The sequence below is a fragment of the Antechinus flavipes genome, chromosome 4 (genome assembly GCF_016432865.1).
Source record: "Antechinus flavipes isolate AdamAnt ecotype Samford, QLD, Australia chromosome 4, AdamAnt_v2, whole genome shotgun sequence".
NCBI classification, from domain to species: Eukaryota; Metazoa; Chordata; class Mammalia; order Dasyuromorphia; family Dasyuridae; genus Antechinus; species Antechinus flavipes.
Window position 1 is genome coordinate 180,079,653 of NC_067401.1, and position 16,824 is coordinate 180,096,476.

Here is a 16,824-nt window from a genome sequence, read left to right on the forward strand (position 1 = left end):
AGTACAGAGTCAAGAGTAATACTTGCACTAAATTCAGACCACTAAGCCACACTGCAAAAATGGTATTAAACAATGTACATAAATACTAATGATAATTACATAACTAAAATAAACATTGCAATGACTAATTTGAAGTACAACAAAACAGAAGGATAAAAGAAAATGATCATAACTGAACTGTAGAAGCAGGCATAAATATCATTCACTACTTTAAAAGGCACTTATACTTTCATCATTATTCACATCATAGGAAGAAGTGAAACTAGTTCTTGAAATCAGAGTAGGTACTATTTTCAGTTTTGGAAATCAATGCACTAAATTTTCATTTTTACTCTGAGGTATAATTTCCTTCTCTACCTCAAATTCTAGTTACTTACAAATCCCAGCCTATGAGATGAGGAAAAAATAATAAAATAACACAAATGACAAATATTAATACTACAAACTGAAATAAATTATATTTTCTAAGTTATTTAATGGGTTTGTAATTTCATCACCCTCAAGATTAATATTTATTTCTTCTAGAGAAATAAAAGTAATCTTTAAACCACATATGAGAAAGTGATTTAAAACACTAAGCAAATGAATATGATCTCACAACCATTTCTATCTCTGTCTTTGAAGGACCAGCTCACACCTCATTTTCTGCAAAAGGTCTTCCTTGATCTCACCAGGGTACAATGCTGTCTCTTTTTTAAATTCATGGTACTTATCCAGAATACTAATTTCATTTTTCAATTATTTTATAGATTACAGACATAGAGAAGAAAAGAATCAAAGAAGTTATATACTCCAACCTCCTCATTTTATATTTGAAGAATGTATATATTGTGTTGGTGTGTTACTATTCTACTTTTCAAGTTTACGTATGTCCAAACATAATGTAAAGCTCCTTTAAAAAAATTATACTTCTTTGTATTCTGTACAAAATTTACCACAGATATACATGATAGCAGAAATTGACGAAAACAACTGAATAACTGAATTCCCTCATGAAAGATTAGGAATCAAAAAAGTATTCCGAATGAGTTAGGAACAAACTACCAACATGCAGTTAGGGTTAGGGTTATCTTCATGAGAAGATTACATAAATTTGGATTTCACCAGTTGATGGTTTTCCATAATGGTGAATAATAACATAGGATATGGCAAGACTACAAGATTATAATGCACTGTGGTTTAAAAAATGATCCAAAGAGAAATGTTTCCTCTATTAAAAGAATACCTCCAAATTGTCAATGAACTCACACCGTTGATTTTTTTTTTTTTTTTGCTGAGGCAGTTGGGGTTAAGTGACTTGCCTAGGGTCACACAGCTAGATAGTGTTAAGTGTCTGAGACCACATTTGAACTCAGGTCCTCCTGACTTCTATTCACTTCACCACCTAGCTACCCCTAAACCAATGATTTTCAATCAAAAGTTTATGTAGTGTAATCTGTGAAATGGATAAAGCAATACCTCTTTGACCTATGTGTTATCTCAGTAATCTGATCTCTGGGAGCCACGTTCTAAACTTTTTTAAAGTTGAGTAGAATTTTTAAAATTCTATGGGGCAGCAAGGTGACATAGTGGACCCTCTAGTGGCTCTGGAGTCAGGAGAATCTGAATTCATATCTGGCCTCAGATGCTTACCAACTATGTGATTCTGGGAAATCACTTAACCAGATTGCTCAAAAACAAAACTAAACAAAATTTAAAAACAAAAACAAAAAAACACCATCACCCAAACAAAAATTCTGGAGATCTAGTTATTAGATCTCAGATTACCTCAGCAAAGACAAATTAAGAACAGTTTATGCTTAAAAAGAAAAGTGTTGACTTCAGCAAGCATTTATTGAGCACCTCTTATGCAGTGTGCCAAATAATTCTGATAAACATAGTGCATAACAGTGCCTGCATGGGCACTGTTTGTTTCATTAACAAAGAATTCCTAGGAAAGAAAAATCCTCTAGCAATGCAGTCTGGTATCTTCTCTGTAATATAGTTTCAGAAAGTTATATAGAGCAGTGGTATCACTCAAATTAAAAGGGATTTCTGACAAGTGCACATTGACTTAGGAAAGCACAAATAAATATTATCTATGCTATATCATATTTTTATTTGGTTTAACGTTTCCCAATTACATTTTAATCTGGTTTAGCTGCACTGAAGAGTATTGCTGGCTACAAGTCTGATACCTCCAACAAAGAGCATTTGAAAGAATAAATGACTTGCGCTGGGTCATAGATTATATGTAGAGGCTGCTAGGTCAGTTCTATTTGCTATGCTACAGCTACCTGTTACTGAAGATGTGAAAGATCAAAAAAAAACCCAAAATCAAAAAAACAAAAAACTAACCATCTCTGTCCTCAAGGAGTTTATATTGTACTGAAAGATATATCATGTAAATAGATAATTATACACAAAACATTTGCAACATAAATATGATTTTAGGTAAGAGAAAACAGTAGGGGAGAAGACAATTAGAAAGATAAGAAAATACTCCTAAATTATGCTTTGAAGAAAGCTAAGAACTATATGATATGGAGGGAGCCTGGGAAAACTTGTTAAGCACAGCAGACCTCAAGCTGTCTAGATGTAAGAAAAAAAAAAAAAAAACCCAACAACAAAACCAATAATTCCTTAGACAGCAGTTGGATCTAGCAGTTGGATTCTCAGAAAGATGAGTCTTCAAATGGGAGACAAATATTTTAGGTATGGAAAGGATTTTAATAAGTTAAGCTTTCCTAAATCACAAATTGCCTATACAGTAATGATTATTTATTTTTCAATAGGTCAAGGTTGCAGTCACTCAAACTTTCAGAGGACATCATGAACCCAGAAGTTAAAAAAAAATCCTCTCTGAAATTCTCAAAGTCTAGAAATGAAGCTTTAAAAACTTACCTTACTCCAAAGGAAAACCCCAAAGTTCACTGCATTTATCATATATATATATATATATACACACACACACACACATTCACTGCATTTATCATATTTATATATATATATACACACACATATATATGTGTAATTTATATAAAATATACATATATATATTTAAAAGTCCAACAAAATTGATTGTAAACAGTGTATCTGAAGAGATAGAACTAAGGGAAGCAAATAGTATGAAAATATGGAAGAAAACAACAAAACCCCTAAAAACTATTGTTTATAATAATAAAATTCTGGTGATGTTCAATATGATGTTCTTTTGAATATAAAGGTGACTGACATAAAACAAAAAGAACCATGAAGTATGAAAAAATTCTGAGGTTAACCTCACAAATATAATCTAAGCATTTGAAAACAAATGGGAGACAACATGGCATAGAGAGCTAGACTTGGAATCAGATACATGGATTTTAAAATTTAAGCCTTTATGAGCAAATTCACTTAACTAGGCAATTCTCTAAGACTCTTAAGTTGCAGACAAGTCTCTAATCTGCATCAGTAGAGGGAATTTCCTCATCTAAGAGTCCCCTATACAGAGAAATGCCAATCCATTAGAATACTTATTTTACAGAGGCAGACTAGTGTTGGAGTCAGGAAAAAACTGTTCAAATTCTATTGTTGATACTAGGTATGTGATAATGGAAACTTTGAGTCTATAAAATATACATATATATATTTAAAAGTCCAACAAAATTGATTGTAAACAGTGTATCTGAAGAGATAGAACTAAGGGAAGCAAATAGTATGAAAATATGGAAGAAAACAACAAAACCCCTAAAAACTATTGTTTATAATAATAAAATTCTGGTGATGTTCCTCATCTATAAAATGGGTAAAATAATATACTAAATAACAATAAAACCTGCCTACAAGGTTGTTTTGAGGGTCAAATGATATAAAATATGTGTAACACTTTGCAATTTTAAAAACATACATCAATGGCAATTTTGATTATTTTGTACTCAGCTATTTAAAATTCTTTTAATCTCTGTTTTAGCTGGGGTATTTCACTACATTTAACAAAAAGGCAATATAGCATAGAAGACAGAAAGCTAACTTGAGTCAGGAAGATTTCAGTTCAAGTCCTGATTCTCTTATACATCCTAGCAAATAACCACAGAAAAAGTGAAAGAGAGACACACAGAGACAGAGAGATAGAGACAGGGAGAGAGAAGATGGAGATAGAGTGGGGGAAGGAGAGAGAGACAGAGATACAGAAAGGCACAGAAAGAGACAGAGAGAAACAAAGAGAGATGGGGAGAGAGATAGAGATAGAATTGGAGACAGGGGGAGAAAGACAGACAGAGACACAGAGACAGAATGAGACAGAGAAACACATAGAGACAGAAACAGGGGAGAGAGAGACAGAGATAAGCAAACAGATTCAGAAAGAGAGCTGTTTTGAATTGTGATTTAGGAGGCAAATGAGTAGAAGCTATATTAGAGCAGGAATAATTGTAAGACTGAAACAATACGCTACTTCATCCAGTATGTCAAGGTTCACCTATCAAAGCATCAGAAAATTCTAGGTAATTATAAGCTAAGAATTGCTGATCAGCAAGCAATGAGAGCATTACTGTACTATGAGTACATGAGTACTATGTACATGAGTACTATGAGTAAAAGCTGAAATTTGAACTTAAGACCCTATCCATAAAAGAAAGCAAAATAAAACAGAAAACATAGAAATTTATCTATAGAATATTCATTCAACAAACTGATAAGTCTCTATAAAGATTGCTGTTGTTTACATTTACACCTGAAGAAATCCTATCTATATTCACTGGGCTAAGTTAACCTTAAGGACAACTACCTAAAAGTACAGGCAATTAATGTCTAGAAGGTGTTGTTTAATCTCCATAGGACTAGCCTTCCAGCCCTAACCCTAGTTAAGTTATGTAATGGGCCAGAAATATACTTGAAGCAAGGATTCTTATAACAAGTTGTTAACTCAGTGGAACTGATAAGAGAATGGTTATCTAGTTTTACAAGGTGATTAGTGATAGTTCAGGATGTTTGATTTAGTTTAGTTCTAGTTAGTCTAGTTGAGGATGATTGATTTAATGTTACAATGGTTCCCTAGTGATAAAATGATTGGCTTATACTCAGTATGATGAATTAATTTAATTATAATAGAGTATATAAACTGGGGACAAACAGCCACAAAGAGAAGACTTGACCAGTCTCATGGTAGCTCTCCTGCCTGCTTCATTTCTCCACTAAGACCAAGGACTCAGGCTGGTCCCAAGATCCTCCAGAGAGCTAGTCTGGAAACTATATTTTAATCCACCCCAGTATGGGGGCTCTAGAAAGCAGGACATTACATGTGCAGACTGTTGACTGGCTGGCTGGCTCTGGGAGACTGAAGGACACAATAAGGACTTTATTCCTAACTATTCAAGGCTATTTCAACGACTTCATATGAACCTATTTTTATATTAAGTCTCAAGTTGACAATCAAATAGTCACCATTTTCCTCTAAGGACACTCAAATCCAAAGATGTGCAATTTTATATGCTTAAAAACCTGTCTATAGCATTAACATAAAAACGCTTAAGAAGTTATTTTGAGGACAACCATCAAGATTCATAAAACTGAACATTTTATAGTTTGTCAGAACTTTCTAAAGCACAAATCCCCACAAAAACCACTCAAAAATCATGATTAAAAAAGGATGAGTATTACCTAAATTTGTTATAGAAAACGTCATTTAAAAAAATTACACTGGAAAAGTGTACCTGTATGTCCATAAGTAGAGGTGGCAAAATGAGAAGTAAAAAGGTTTTCCAAAGGTACCACTTCCCCTTCGGGGATTTAGGAGATGTGCCAAAATCAGTCTTTATTTTTATCTTCCTTTGTTTTCACAATTATAATCACACACTTATTTAACAGTGAAATTCAGTTAACCAGAACATATATTTTCTGAATTAAATGAGGTGCTACCAAATATCTCGGTTTATATCACTATTCCCTGATTCATTAAATCATTGTTTCTAAAGCATTTCATTAGGCATTAGCAACATTTATTTATTCTCTATTTTAGACTTGTCCATCTCTATTAATCTGAATTAGTGAGATTTTCAATATATATACCAACTCTGTTTCTGCAAATGTCATTGAGACAGAAAAATAAGTTATATTGACAAATGTCAAGGAATAAGAATAAAAATAATGGTAATTAAACCTATACAAGATAACGGTTTAATAACAAGAATGAAATCTGTTCTCAGCATGCAGACATTAAGATAATTTTAGAAATATGCAGTGAAGGTATAAGATAATAGGAGTGGTAGTGATATTCAAGTTTCACTTCTTCCTGCAGATATAAAACTAAAGCTGAGATAATGTCTCTAATAATGTCAATTTTATACTCAAGGAATCATCTCATCTAATCCAGTTTTTTAAAGAAAGCAACAACAAAAAATTGTTTGACAAAGGTAGTCTAATTTTTACAGCGCATTAACATTTTTTTATTAATAATGTAAGAAAACAAAATCAAATTTACCTGCCAGCCTTTATCTGCTGTCCTGTAGTATGGATAGTTTTTAGTTATGTGGGTATAAATTCCGTTTAGTGTAAGCTGCTTATCAGGAGACATTGTAATTGCTTGTACTATTAATTGTGCATAGGAATAAGGAGGCTTTGAATCATCCTGGTATTTAAAAACAATGACAATAAAAACTTTAAAGACTGAACACAGAATACTAATAAACATTTTTTAAAAAACTGTTCAACAATATATGCCCAGCAATAAATTTCAAAGATGTAGGATGGAGTGGGGTCCTTAAAAACCAAATTGGAAAATTTTCAAATTACATTTAAGGAAAAAAATGGATAAGACAGGACATGCTCAACAATAACAATCTAAGTGCTCAATCAGCTCAGAAAGCTGTATGTTTATGCATATGAATAACACCTACAAAGAGCCAAAAAAGAAAATATTATTCAGTTCTAAAAGATCACTAATAATTAAAAATATTAGTTCAAAAATGTACATAAGATTTTCACATTTGCAAAACAATTTATGTTATTTCATTTGATCTTCACAACAACTCTGTGAAGTATTTATTATCACTATTTTATAGAACAGGACACCGAGGCTGAGAAAAGCTAGGCAAACTTGCCCAAATAGCTAATTAGTGTCTGAGGCCACATATAAATTTAGGTCTTCCTGATTAAGAGTCCAGCTCTCTACCCACTGTACCACCCAGTCACCTACTGTGATATATAAAGAAAAGTTACCTTTTTATAGTTATCATTCATCATTCTGATGTGAACACTTACCTTTGGGCTATCTCCACCTGAAGCTTCCTTGTCATTTTCTGACTGTGAATTATCAGCCATTAAATGTAGGTCAGTGGGTAGACCGCGACCCATTTTGTACCCTGAAGAGCCTGCCCCTCGGGGACTAGATGGGCATGAGTTTGCAGCACTACAGATGAGAAAGATAGATTCTTGTTATTTTGTTACATAATATAGTCAAATCTCTTTTTATTTAAGTGGCTGTCTCTGTCAGGAAAATCCACAAATTTTAAAAGCAAAATTAAGGGCATAACAATATTTCCTTTGGAAAATGTGATTTTTACCAATATTCTATGAAATTTAAGATTACAAAGAAGATTTATATTGAAATTTCAATTTTTTATTTACTTTCCCACTTTAAAAAAGTCTCATAAACAATGGAGTCTCAAAAATTTTCCATAACTTCAAGTCTAATTAATAGTAGGAAATAACAAAAATTTATATAATTTGCAAATGATCCAAATTAAAAAAAAATATTCAGAACATTCAAAATAAATATTTTTCTACTCCTATCCCTAAGGAAACTGTAGTAGAGCCCTGGTTCTATTTTTTGGTTAATGAAAAAAAATTATACACTCCATTTGGATTTTTCAATCTACACAAATAATTTTATTAATTTTGTAACACAATATATCTTAAATATGCAATAAAAACAATACATAGAATTTAATGGTAATATCTTTTCTAATTGTCACAGTGTAAAATCCAATTTGTAAAATAAGTTTTATTACTCAAATTTTCTCAAAATATGTATATATATGATACATATGTATCTTTGTGATTGCTTTTAAAAGGTGGTGCATATTAAAAACCACCTTTTTAATTTCTTTGCTCTAAAAAGACCTTTCCAAAGTCCTTGGAAAGGTGGTAAGTTAAAAGCAAAGCACCTTTTTAGATGAAAGGGATTAAGGATGGTACCCCACCTTTTAACAAAAAAATTATTCTTTTCAGTGCCTTCTCACCCACCTGAAGTGATTGCACCCTTCTTTATACTGACATTAATCTCTATCAAGGATAATGATAACTATCACAGAGAAGAAGGCCCTTTGTTGACTCCAGGAATGAGGGAAGTGGTCCAGAAGAGAATGGGATGATTACTATTCTGGAATATTAACACAAAACTGTATTTTACATATTGTGACCTTTTCCTTATCCAAAATTCCTATAAATGTTACCTGAAATCATCTTGGGGCAGAGAGTCATGTCGGAGGGCATCAGGTACTATGCCAGTTTGGACATCTCTCTCTCCAAGCTAGAAATGCTTGGATATTAGATTAAGGTTAAATAAAATAAAATTGTTTCTGGCAGACTTGAGCCTAAAAATGCAGTATACAGTATTAATATTTTTCCTTTGACAAAAGCAATACTTTTAATAACACAGCAGAAAACCCAGGTACAATTAATGTCTGAACAGCAATACTATTTCTACAACTCTAATAAATTGAAGAATTCTTTATTTGCCCATTGTCCAATTAGTTCAAATGCTTATTTCATTGTGTCAAAGTCTATTAACCATTTATTTAGAGTAATAGCAATTTGTCATTGGCAAAGAACTTCTTTATCCATTTATAATTAGAAATATATCTATTTAAAGTGAGAATTGCTTCTATAATCAAGTGATTATTAAGTTCCTGCCCTCAAGGAGCTTACATTCCAATGGGAAAGACAACACATAAGATGACTAATAAAGACTAAGATTTCTTTTTTTTTTTTTTTTTGGTTGCCATGTCACATTAGACTTGAGTTTGCAATCCACTAAAAACCCTCAGTCAAATTTTTGGACAGATTGTTACCTAGTCATGACTCCCCAATCTTCCGCTTGTGAAGATTATTTTTTAAAACCAAAATATGATTTTTCATTCATCCTTATTAAATTGCATCTGGTTAGAATAGGCCTGATTGTTAGGATGTTTTTGTGTGTTAGCTATCCCACTTAATGTTAGCTATAAACTGGAGAAGCATGCCATCTATGCTATTAACTCACTGATAAAAATGATAAATAGCAGCACAAGCACAAACTGCTGGGGCACCTTTTCAGCTGAAGTAAAGTGAATGAATTCTCTTTGAGATATGGTCATTCAAACAATACTTAATCTTCTGAACTACATCTTTTCTTCAAGAAACTGGTCAAATACTTTGTTAAAACTTAATATGAGATTTCCAGTCTAGTAACTCCAACCAAAAAAAAAAAGTTAATCTGACATGACCTATCCATTATGAAACAAAAACCACAGCTTTTTTCACCTAGAGTCCAGTAACCATTCCTTTAATAACATGCTCTAGGTTTCTGCTAGAAATTGAAATTAAACTAACTGATATATAGTCTACAGATTCCATTCTGTTCCCTTTTTTGAAAATCAGGCTAATGTACACCCTGATTCTTTTCTCTTTTTACTCATGGTGTTCCTTATGCTTGGAGGATATTTTCCAAATCTCATTTCCATCAATTACCCTCCTCTTCCTTCATGGCCTAATTTAAATATCACTATTTCTATAAGGCTTACATTGATACTTTAAATTGATACTTCCATACCCCAAGTAAAAGTGAACCCTCCTCTTCCCCTAATTTCTCACAAGCTTTTAGCCCAGGGATCTTCACTTACTTTTTTTTTTTTTTTTTTCTGAGGCAATTGGAGTTAAGTGATTTGCCCAGGGTCACACAGCTAGGAAGTAAGTGTAAGTGCCTGAGGCCACATTTGAACTCAGGTCCTCCTGACTTCAGGGCTAGTGTTCTATCCACTGCGACACTGCTGCCTCTTCACTTACTTTTTAAAACTCTTTTATATTACAGATACTTACATGCTTGTCCTGCTCCTTTCTCACCACCTCTACCACAACTTAAGTTCCTTAAAAGTAGGGCCTATATGTATATATTTGCATAACACATAAACAGGTATGCACACCCACATAGACACATGCGTGCATATATGTGTGGATTTAGCACATAGTATAGTGCCTTACAACATCAATTCTATGTCTATATTTTGTAGGGTTTTTAAGTTAAAAGAATGTTACACTGTTAAAGGCCTGTCTGCATCTTTTGAGAGGATCATGTAATTTTAAATGTTTTAGTTTGTAATGCAATTGATTCTGTTGTTCCCCCTTCACTCCCTCTCTCCCCACCACCCTGACTCCCAATGTTAAACCACTCTTGAACCCCTGGTAAAAATCTCATTTGGTCATAATGAATGAATTTTTGGATTAATCCCTATAGCCTGTTTCACAAGATTTTGTTTAAATCTTTTGAATTAATATCCATTAATGATATTAGCTTATGTTTTTTCTTTCTGCATTTCATCTTTCCTTGATTTAAATATTAAAGCTACATATGTGTCATATAATGTTTCTGGTAGATTATTTCTCAATTTCTCTCTCTCTCTGAGGCAACTGACATTAAGTGACTTCCCCAGGGGCACACAGCTAATAAATATTAAGTGGCGGAAGCCAGATTTGAATTCAGGTACTCCAGGGCTGGTGCCATCTAGATGTCTTAATATTTCTCAGTTTTTAAGAGAATTTTTGAAATATTGATACAAATTACACATTTAAAATTTCATTGTGAATTAAAGTGATATACTAAATAAAATCAATATCTGACAATCTAAGTGGCTTCACAGTAAAACATTATAAAATTAATTGTTAAGGTCAATTCTCTGAGAGCCTCCACAGCTGTGGATCATAGCATTTGAAGGAGTTTGCAAGGCAGACTTTGCTGACATAGTGTTTCAGACTGGGAATGAGATAAATTGGAGGCACAGGGAAGAGAAGAAAAGTTAGACAATGCAATTGTCTCTCAGTCAGAAAGGTCAGAAAACAGCAACTGCCTCTCAGTCTCCTTGTATTATCCTTTCACAAGAGGAGACCCATTCTGCTGGTCTAGGTTGGATCTCCAGCAGCTACTGTCAGGTGGCTCCCGTGTATTCCAATAATTAATATCAAAGTCAGAAGTGAAATTGTTTTTGCCTTAGTTAAACATACAATTAATTTACCTTTAAATTTAATAAATTTAAGTGATTTTAAATGGATAAAGAGTTAGACAGGTTCTACATAAGAGCTAAATCCTTGGAAACTGATTCATATTTTAAAATAATTCACACATTTCTGTGAACATATATGGGTCAGAATGATAATCAGTGAATACATTTTTTAAAGTGCTGATTTACAAACTGTGCCTACCCTTTGATCCAGCAGTGTTTCTACTGGGCTTATGCCCCAAAGAGATATTAAAGAAGGGAAAGGGACCTGTATGTGCCAAAATGTTTGTTGCAGCCCTGTTTGTAGTGGCTAGAAGCTGGAAAATGAATGGATGCCCATCAATTGGAGAATGGTTGAGTAAATTGTGGTATATGAACGTTATGGAATATTATTGTTCTGTAAGGAATGACCAGCAGGATGAATACAGAGAGGACTGGCGAGACTTACATGAACTGATACTAAGTGAAATGAGCAGAACCAGGAGATCATTATATACCTCAACAATGATACTGTTTGAGGATGTATTCTGATGGAAGTGGATCTCTTCGATAAAGAGAGCTAATTCAGTTTCAATTGATCAAAGATGGGCAGAAGCAGCTACACCCAAAGAAAGAACACTGGGAGATGAATATAAACTGCTTGCATTTTTGTTTTTCTTCCCGATTATTTATACCTTCTGAATTCAATTCTCCCTGTGCAACAAAAAAACTGTTCGGTTCTACACATGTATACTGTATCCAGGATATACTGTAACCTATTCAACATGTAAAGGATTGCTTGCCATCTGGGGGAGGGGGTGGAGGGAGGGAAGGAGGGAGGAAAAATTGGAACAGAAGTGAATGCAAGGGATAATGTTGTAAAAAATTACCCTGGCATGGGTTCTATCAATAAAAAGTTATTTTAAAAAAAAAGGAAAAAAAAATAAAGTGCTGATTTAAAGTGATGAAAGATAATCAGAAATTCATTTAAAGAAAATTCCAAGCCTTGATTAAAACTATAAAATGAAAATGCATAGTAAAATGAATGAAGTGGTTTCTGGGGAAACGCAGGACTCTCAAACAAGTAAAACTATGTAGATTGAAGTAAATCATTTATTAACAAGCAAACAAGATTGACTAGAAATGGAATAAGAATTTAAATCAAATAAATGATAGACACCAATTCAATTAGGTCTCTTTCTATTTTCAGTTCCTTCTACCCTTTTCTCACTTTCTCTCTCCTCATCTCTAACAATTTCTAGAGAAATTTTTTTTTACCTTAATGATAGGACCACTGTTCCTCTTTATTCACTTTATTTAATGCTATATAAAATGCAATTCAAATTCCAGAGATTGATTTTTATTCTGAAAAACTAGTACTTTCTTCAGAATAAAAGTATTATTATTAAAAAAAAAAAAGTTATCAGACAAGTACAATAGAACCGGTCTTCGTGACACAAATTTCTTGAGATAGAATATATGAGAAATGCATTAAAGGCATAGAAAAATTAGTAAGCTCTAAATTAAACAAAACATTTCCCATCCCCCATTGACTATAACTCAAAAGACTACATATACCTTAATTACCCGCAAAAGTCTATCAGTTCAGAAATGTAATTGGGAAATGATTAATAAAATAAATAAAAATACTGCAGAGGTAATGCTAATTTTTGGTTTTCTTAGTTAAGATGCTGCCCACAGGAATCTTTCTAATTGAATCTCACAGTTGTTGTTTTACTCTGTAATATGGCAGGTGAAGAGTTTAAGATCGTGTAACAGGAGTCTGCCTTTTTCTTCTGCTTTGCTTGTACTTACATTATTAGAATTATTTTCAACTAGTCAACCCGTTTACTAATTATGGGAAACCAGTAACATGAAAATAAAAATTCATTTCCACTTTTAATAATTGTTCCAGAACAGATTTTTAAACTATTAATTAGGAGATTATCTATGAATATTTACTATTGTGTGATATTGAGAACAACAGATTAGAAAAATAATTTGTAATAGCAGGAGAAATTTAAGCTGCTATTAAAAATGTAATAGTAAAAGTTATAGAAACATAGGGAGGATCTCTTTTTCTATTGGTATCAGAATTTAGCATAATATTTTGCACTCAGTAAACATTTAATAAATGCTTCATTCATTACCTCAAAGATTTAAGAGCTGGAGCTTATAATCTAGACCAACATCCTTATTTTTAAGATCAGGAAACTGAGGTATAGGGAGGCTAAATGACCTGGCTAAAGGGACATAGAAGTATATAGCAAGTAGGATCTGAATCCAGGTCCTCTTAAGTCTAAGAGCCAATGCTCTCTCTTTTGTACCTCAAAATTCGTTATTATCAAAGTGAGTTCTTGAAAAATATATTTTTGCTCAAGGTCAACAAGCAAACAACAAAAAAGCCATCCTTCAAGTCCGTGATATCTGATTTTTTTCAAGACTTCTGGCTTATAAAATGATGCTTAGAGTAACACATGAGGTTAAGTAGCTGAAAATAATACTAATGGTGTAAGCCCAAGTTAAAAAGAAAAAAATAGAACTGAGATATTAAAAGCCACATTCCAGAATAAAACAAATGATCTAAAGCAGTACTATCAAATTGAAATTTAAGTGGATTCATATGGATTTAGAAACCATCCACATTGACCTAGAAAACCAAAAGTTAATATTATTTCTATTGTATTTTTATTTCATTAAGCAAACCCAATTACTTTCAATCTGGTCTGATGGGCTGCTTGACAACTCTAGGCCTAATATCTAATAAGAAGCATTATAAATTCATATCATATAACTTCAGTTTGGTCTTCACTGAAGTAAAATAGTTCTTTTATTCCTCCTTAACAATTCCCCAGCTCACTATCTATAGAAACTATTCTAAATTTTTCTTTCTCTTTTCAAGTCTCCCATACCTTTCCTCCTCCCCATCTCTTATTAGCTGAGGTCTTTGACTCTTAATTTGCTGAGAAAATTAAGGGTATTTAATGAGTTTCCTCTTTTCACTTTCTCTTTAACTCAAAACTTGTTAACACCATCTCGAATTCTCACCTCCTTTTCTCTAGACTCTAACAATATGGTTACCTTTCTTATCAAGACCAACCTGTCAACCTCTACAATTTCTCTACAAATAATCCCACCTTCTTTGTTTTTTTTCAATGAGAATACAACTCAGTCAATTCTTGTCTCTCAGATCTTTAATCTTTCCTCTTACTGCCTTCAAATATAGCTAAATCCTCATCTTTTAAAAACTCTGAATAGATCTTATAATTTCAAGTTACTGCATTGAATCTTTTTTCCCTTTCCTAAACTCCTTTAAAAAGCTATTTATACTTGTGGTCTCCACTTCTCTCATCTGTTTTTCAACCCTTTACTTACTGTCTATCATTCAAATGAAATTATTCTCTAGAAAATTATTATAGCTGATGATCTCTTCTTAGTCCTCATTCATCTCAACCTAGCATTTGACACTACTGACTACCATCCTTTCCTCATGGACTCCACTGTCTTGGTTCTCTTCTGATCTGTCTCAGTTTTTTCTCCGTCTTTCTAATATTGAGTCTTCTCCAATATTCCACAACAGACCCTCTAATTTCTCTTCATACCTTCTCTATTTTAGTACCTTCATCAGCCCCATGAGTTTAGTTATCATCTTTATGCAAGTGATTGAGAGATCTAACTATCCAAGCTTCATCTTTGCCCTGAGCTTCAGTACTTAATCACTTACTGGAAATCTCAAACTGGATGTTCTACTCAATTCAACATATGGGGAGGAAAAACACAAAACCTTCCACTCCTCCAAGATTTCCTACTTCTGTCAAAGGCACCACCATCTTTGTGGTCACTCAGATTGCTAATAGCAACATAATCCTCAAATAAGGATTCTTTCTTGCTTTATATTAGCAATAAATTGACAATTCTTGTCATTTTCACCTCCACAACACTTTTTATATCCAAACCTGTCTCTCTCCACACACAATTACTACCTTAGTTTAGGTCCTCATCACTTCTCACCTAACATTACTTCAATAGCCTCCTTTTAGGTCTTCCTATCTCATATCCCTTCCTACTCTAGTTCAATCTTATACACTGCTGCCACAGTGATTTACCTTAAGCAGAAATGTGATCATGTCATTGGCCTACTCAATCAACTTGAGTGGCTCCTCATTTATCTCTTCTATTTGGCTTTTAAAGCCTATTATACCCTAGTCTCTATGTACTTCCCTTCCCCCCTTTCCTTTCCACTAGCTCAATGGATATAACTACTCTTAAGGTCACTTATAACTCTGATCTCTGATGTTATGAAATCAAGATGAATTAAACTGACTATGTGGTATATTAAAACAACAATTTTCCATTTTTATTCTGGCTATAAAAATGTTTGGCATAGTTTGTATGACATACTGACATATGTCAGGTAGTACAAATATTTTTTTTTCTTTAAAATTTTTTTTTACTATAAATATTTTTAATAACACACTAGGTGCTCGATGCAAATCCTAAGAAATAGAAATCAAGTTTCTGGTATGTTTCTGATATATTGCTGATTCTTCCAAAATGTAACAAACAATTGGTGAGTTAAGCAATATTCTTTCATTTCAATAAAAATATATCTCAAACAAATGAGAGTCTAGCAAGTAAATCATCTTTGCTTTTATAGTCACTGTAGATAGTTAATATACAAATTTTTTGAGAAGCCTTATAATATACCTGATAGTTCCTGTGGGAGAAGGCAGAGGGCTGATCAGATGAGCCATGTTTTCAGGAATGTTTATTGTTAAGGGAGTGATCTGAGGCTGCACAGGCTTAACTGGGGACTCTGGGGCCTCCTGTTTTTCCCTCTTCTCATTGGACAATGCCGTAAATGTTATCTTGATGTTTGTGCTAGGAAATCTGAAGGTACATCTGAAAAAACAAACAAACAAAGAAAAAGATAAGCATCTGCTTTTATGTACTATATATAAATGACTATGGAAGGAAAGACAACTAAACAAAAACATATTCAAAGAGTATTTAAAGACAGCATTGCCTAAGTTTTTTCACTTCATTTCTCAAAAATATTGGCACTAAGTAAAAACTCAACTCTAAGTAAAAACTTCTCTAAAGGAGTTCATGTTCTAATGGAGAACCAACATATAAAATAGATAGAAGCTAATCTCAAAAGTGAAGGCACTAAAAATATTTGTAGCAGCCTTTTTTGTAGTGGCAAAGAACTGGAAACTAAGTGGTTCCCATCAGTTGGGGAATGGTTGAATAAGTTATAGAACAATAATATTCCATTATATTCATATACCATAACTTATTTGCTCTACATTAGCTTGGACTGAATTTTTTTTTTTAAATGCTAAAAATTTAGTTTGTTAATTATATCATTAGAATGTCTCAAAGAGAAGATCTAAAGATATTTATGATCCCACACAAATGACTACTCTAGGCTCATCTAAATGTCACTTCAGGGCTTAGTTTATTGCATTATGAATCATAATTGCTTCAGCATGTGATAATACTGCCATTATCTATACAAGTACTTCAAACTTACATCCCCAAAGAATGCCAGTCAGATGCCTTTTGTGGATTCTTTCCCTCTAGTCATCTCTCCATTTGATTCTCACTAATGATTTCTCATAAAAAAAAAAAT

General features: G+C 32.9%; 2 protein-coding genes across 4 annotated transcripts in view; one reads left to right on the top strand and one right to left on the bottom strand.

The window, feature by feature from the left end:
- WDR45B (WD repeat domain 45B) overlaps positions 1-6,404 on the top strand; it is a 141,291-nt gene extending 134,887 nt beyond the window's left edge. For both annotated transcript variants that reach the window (XM_051995648.1, XM_051995644.1), the window contains one exon: positions 750-6,404. In XM_051995648.1, the coding sequence (XP_051851608.1) occupies positions 750-898 (149 nt within the window). In that variant the 3' untranslated portion in view covers positions 899-6,404. The remainder of the gene's footprint in view (positions 1-749) is intronic.
- The window catches only part of FOXK2 (forkhead box K2), a 77,986-nt gene that overhangs the window by 14,037 nt on the left and 47,125 nt on the right, over positions 1-16,824 (bottom strand). The window contains exons 2-4 of one of the 2 annotated variants that reach the window (XM_051995632.1): positions 15,897-16,091; positions 7,219-7,366; positions 6,440-6,586 (exon numbers count right to left, since the gene is read on the bottom strand). In XM_051995632.1, the coding sequence (XP_051851592.1) occupies positions 6,440-6,586; positions 7,219-7,366; positions 15,897-16,091 (490 nt within the window). The remainder of the gene's footprint in view (positions 1-6,439; positions 6,587-7,218; positions 7,367-15,896; positions 16,092-16,824) is intronic. The other variant, XM_051995633.1, reaches the window with a different exon arrangement.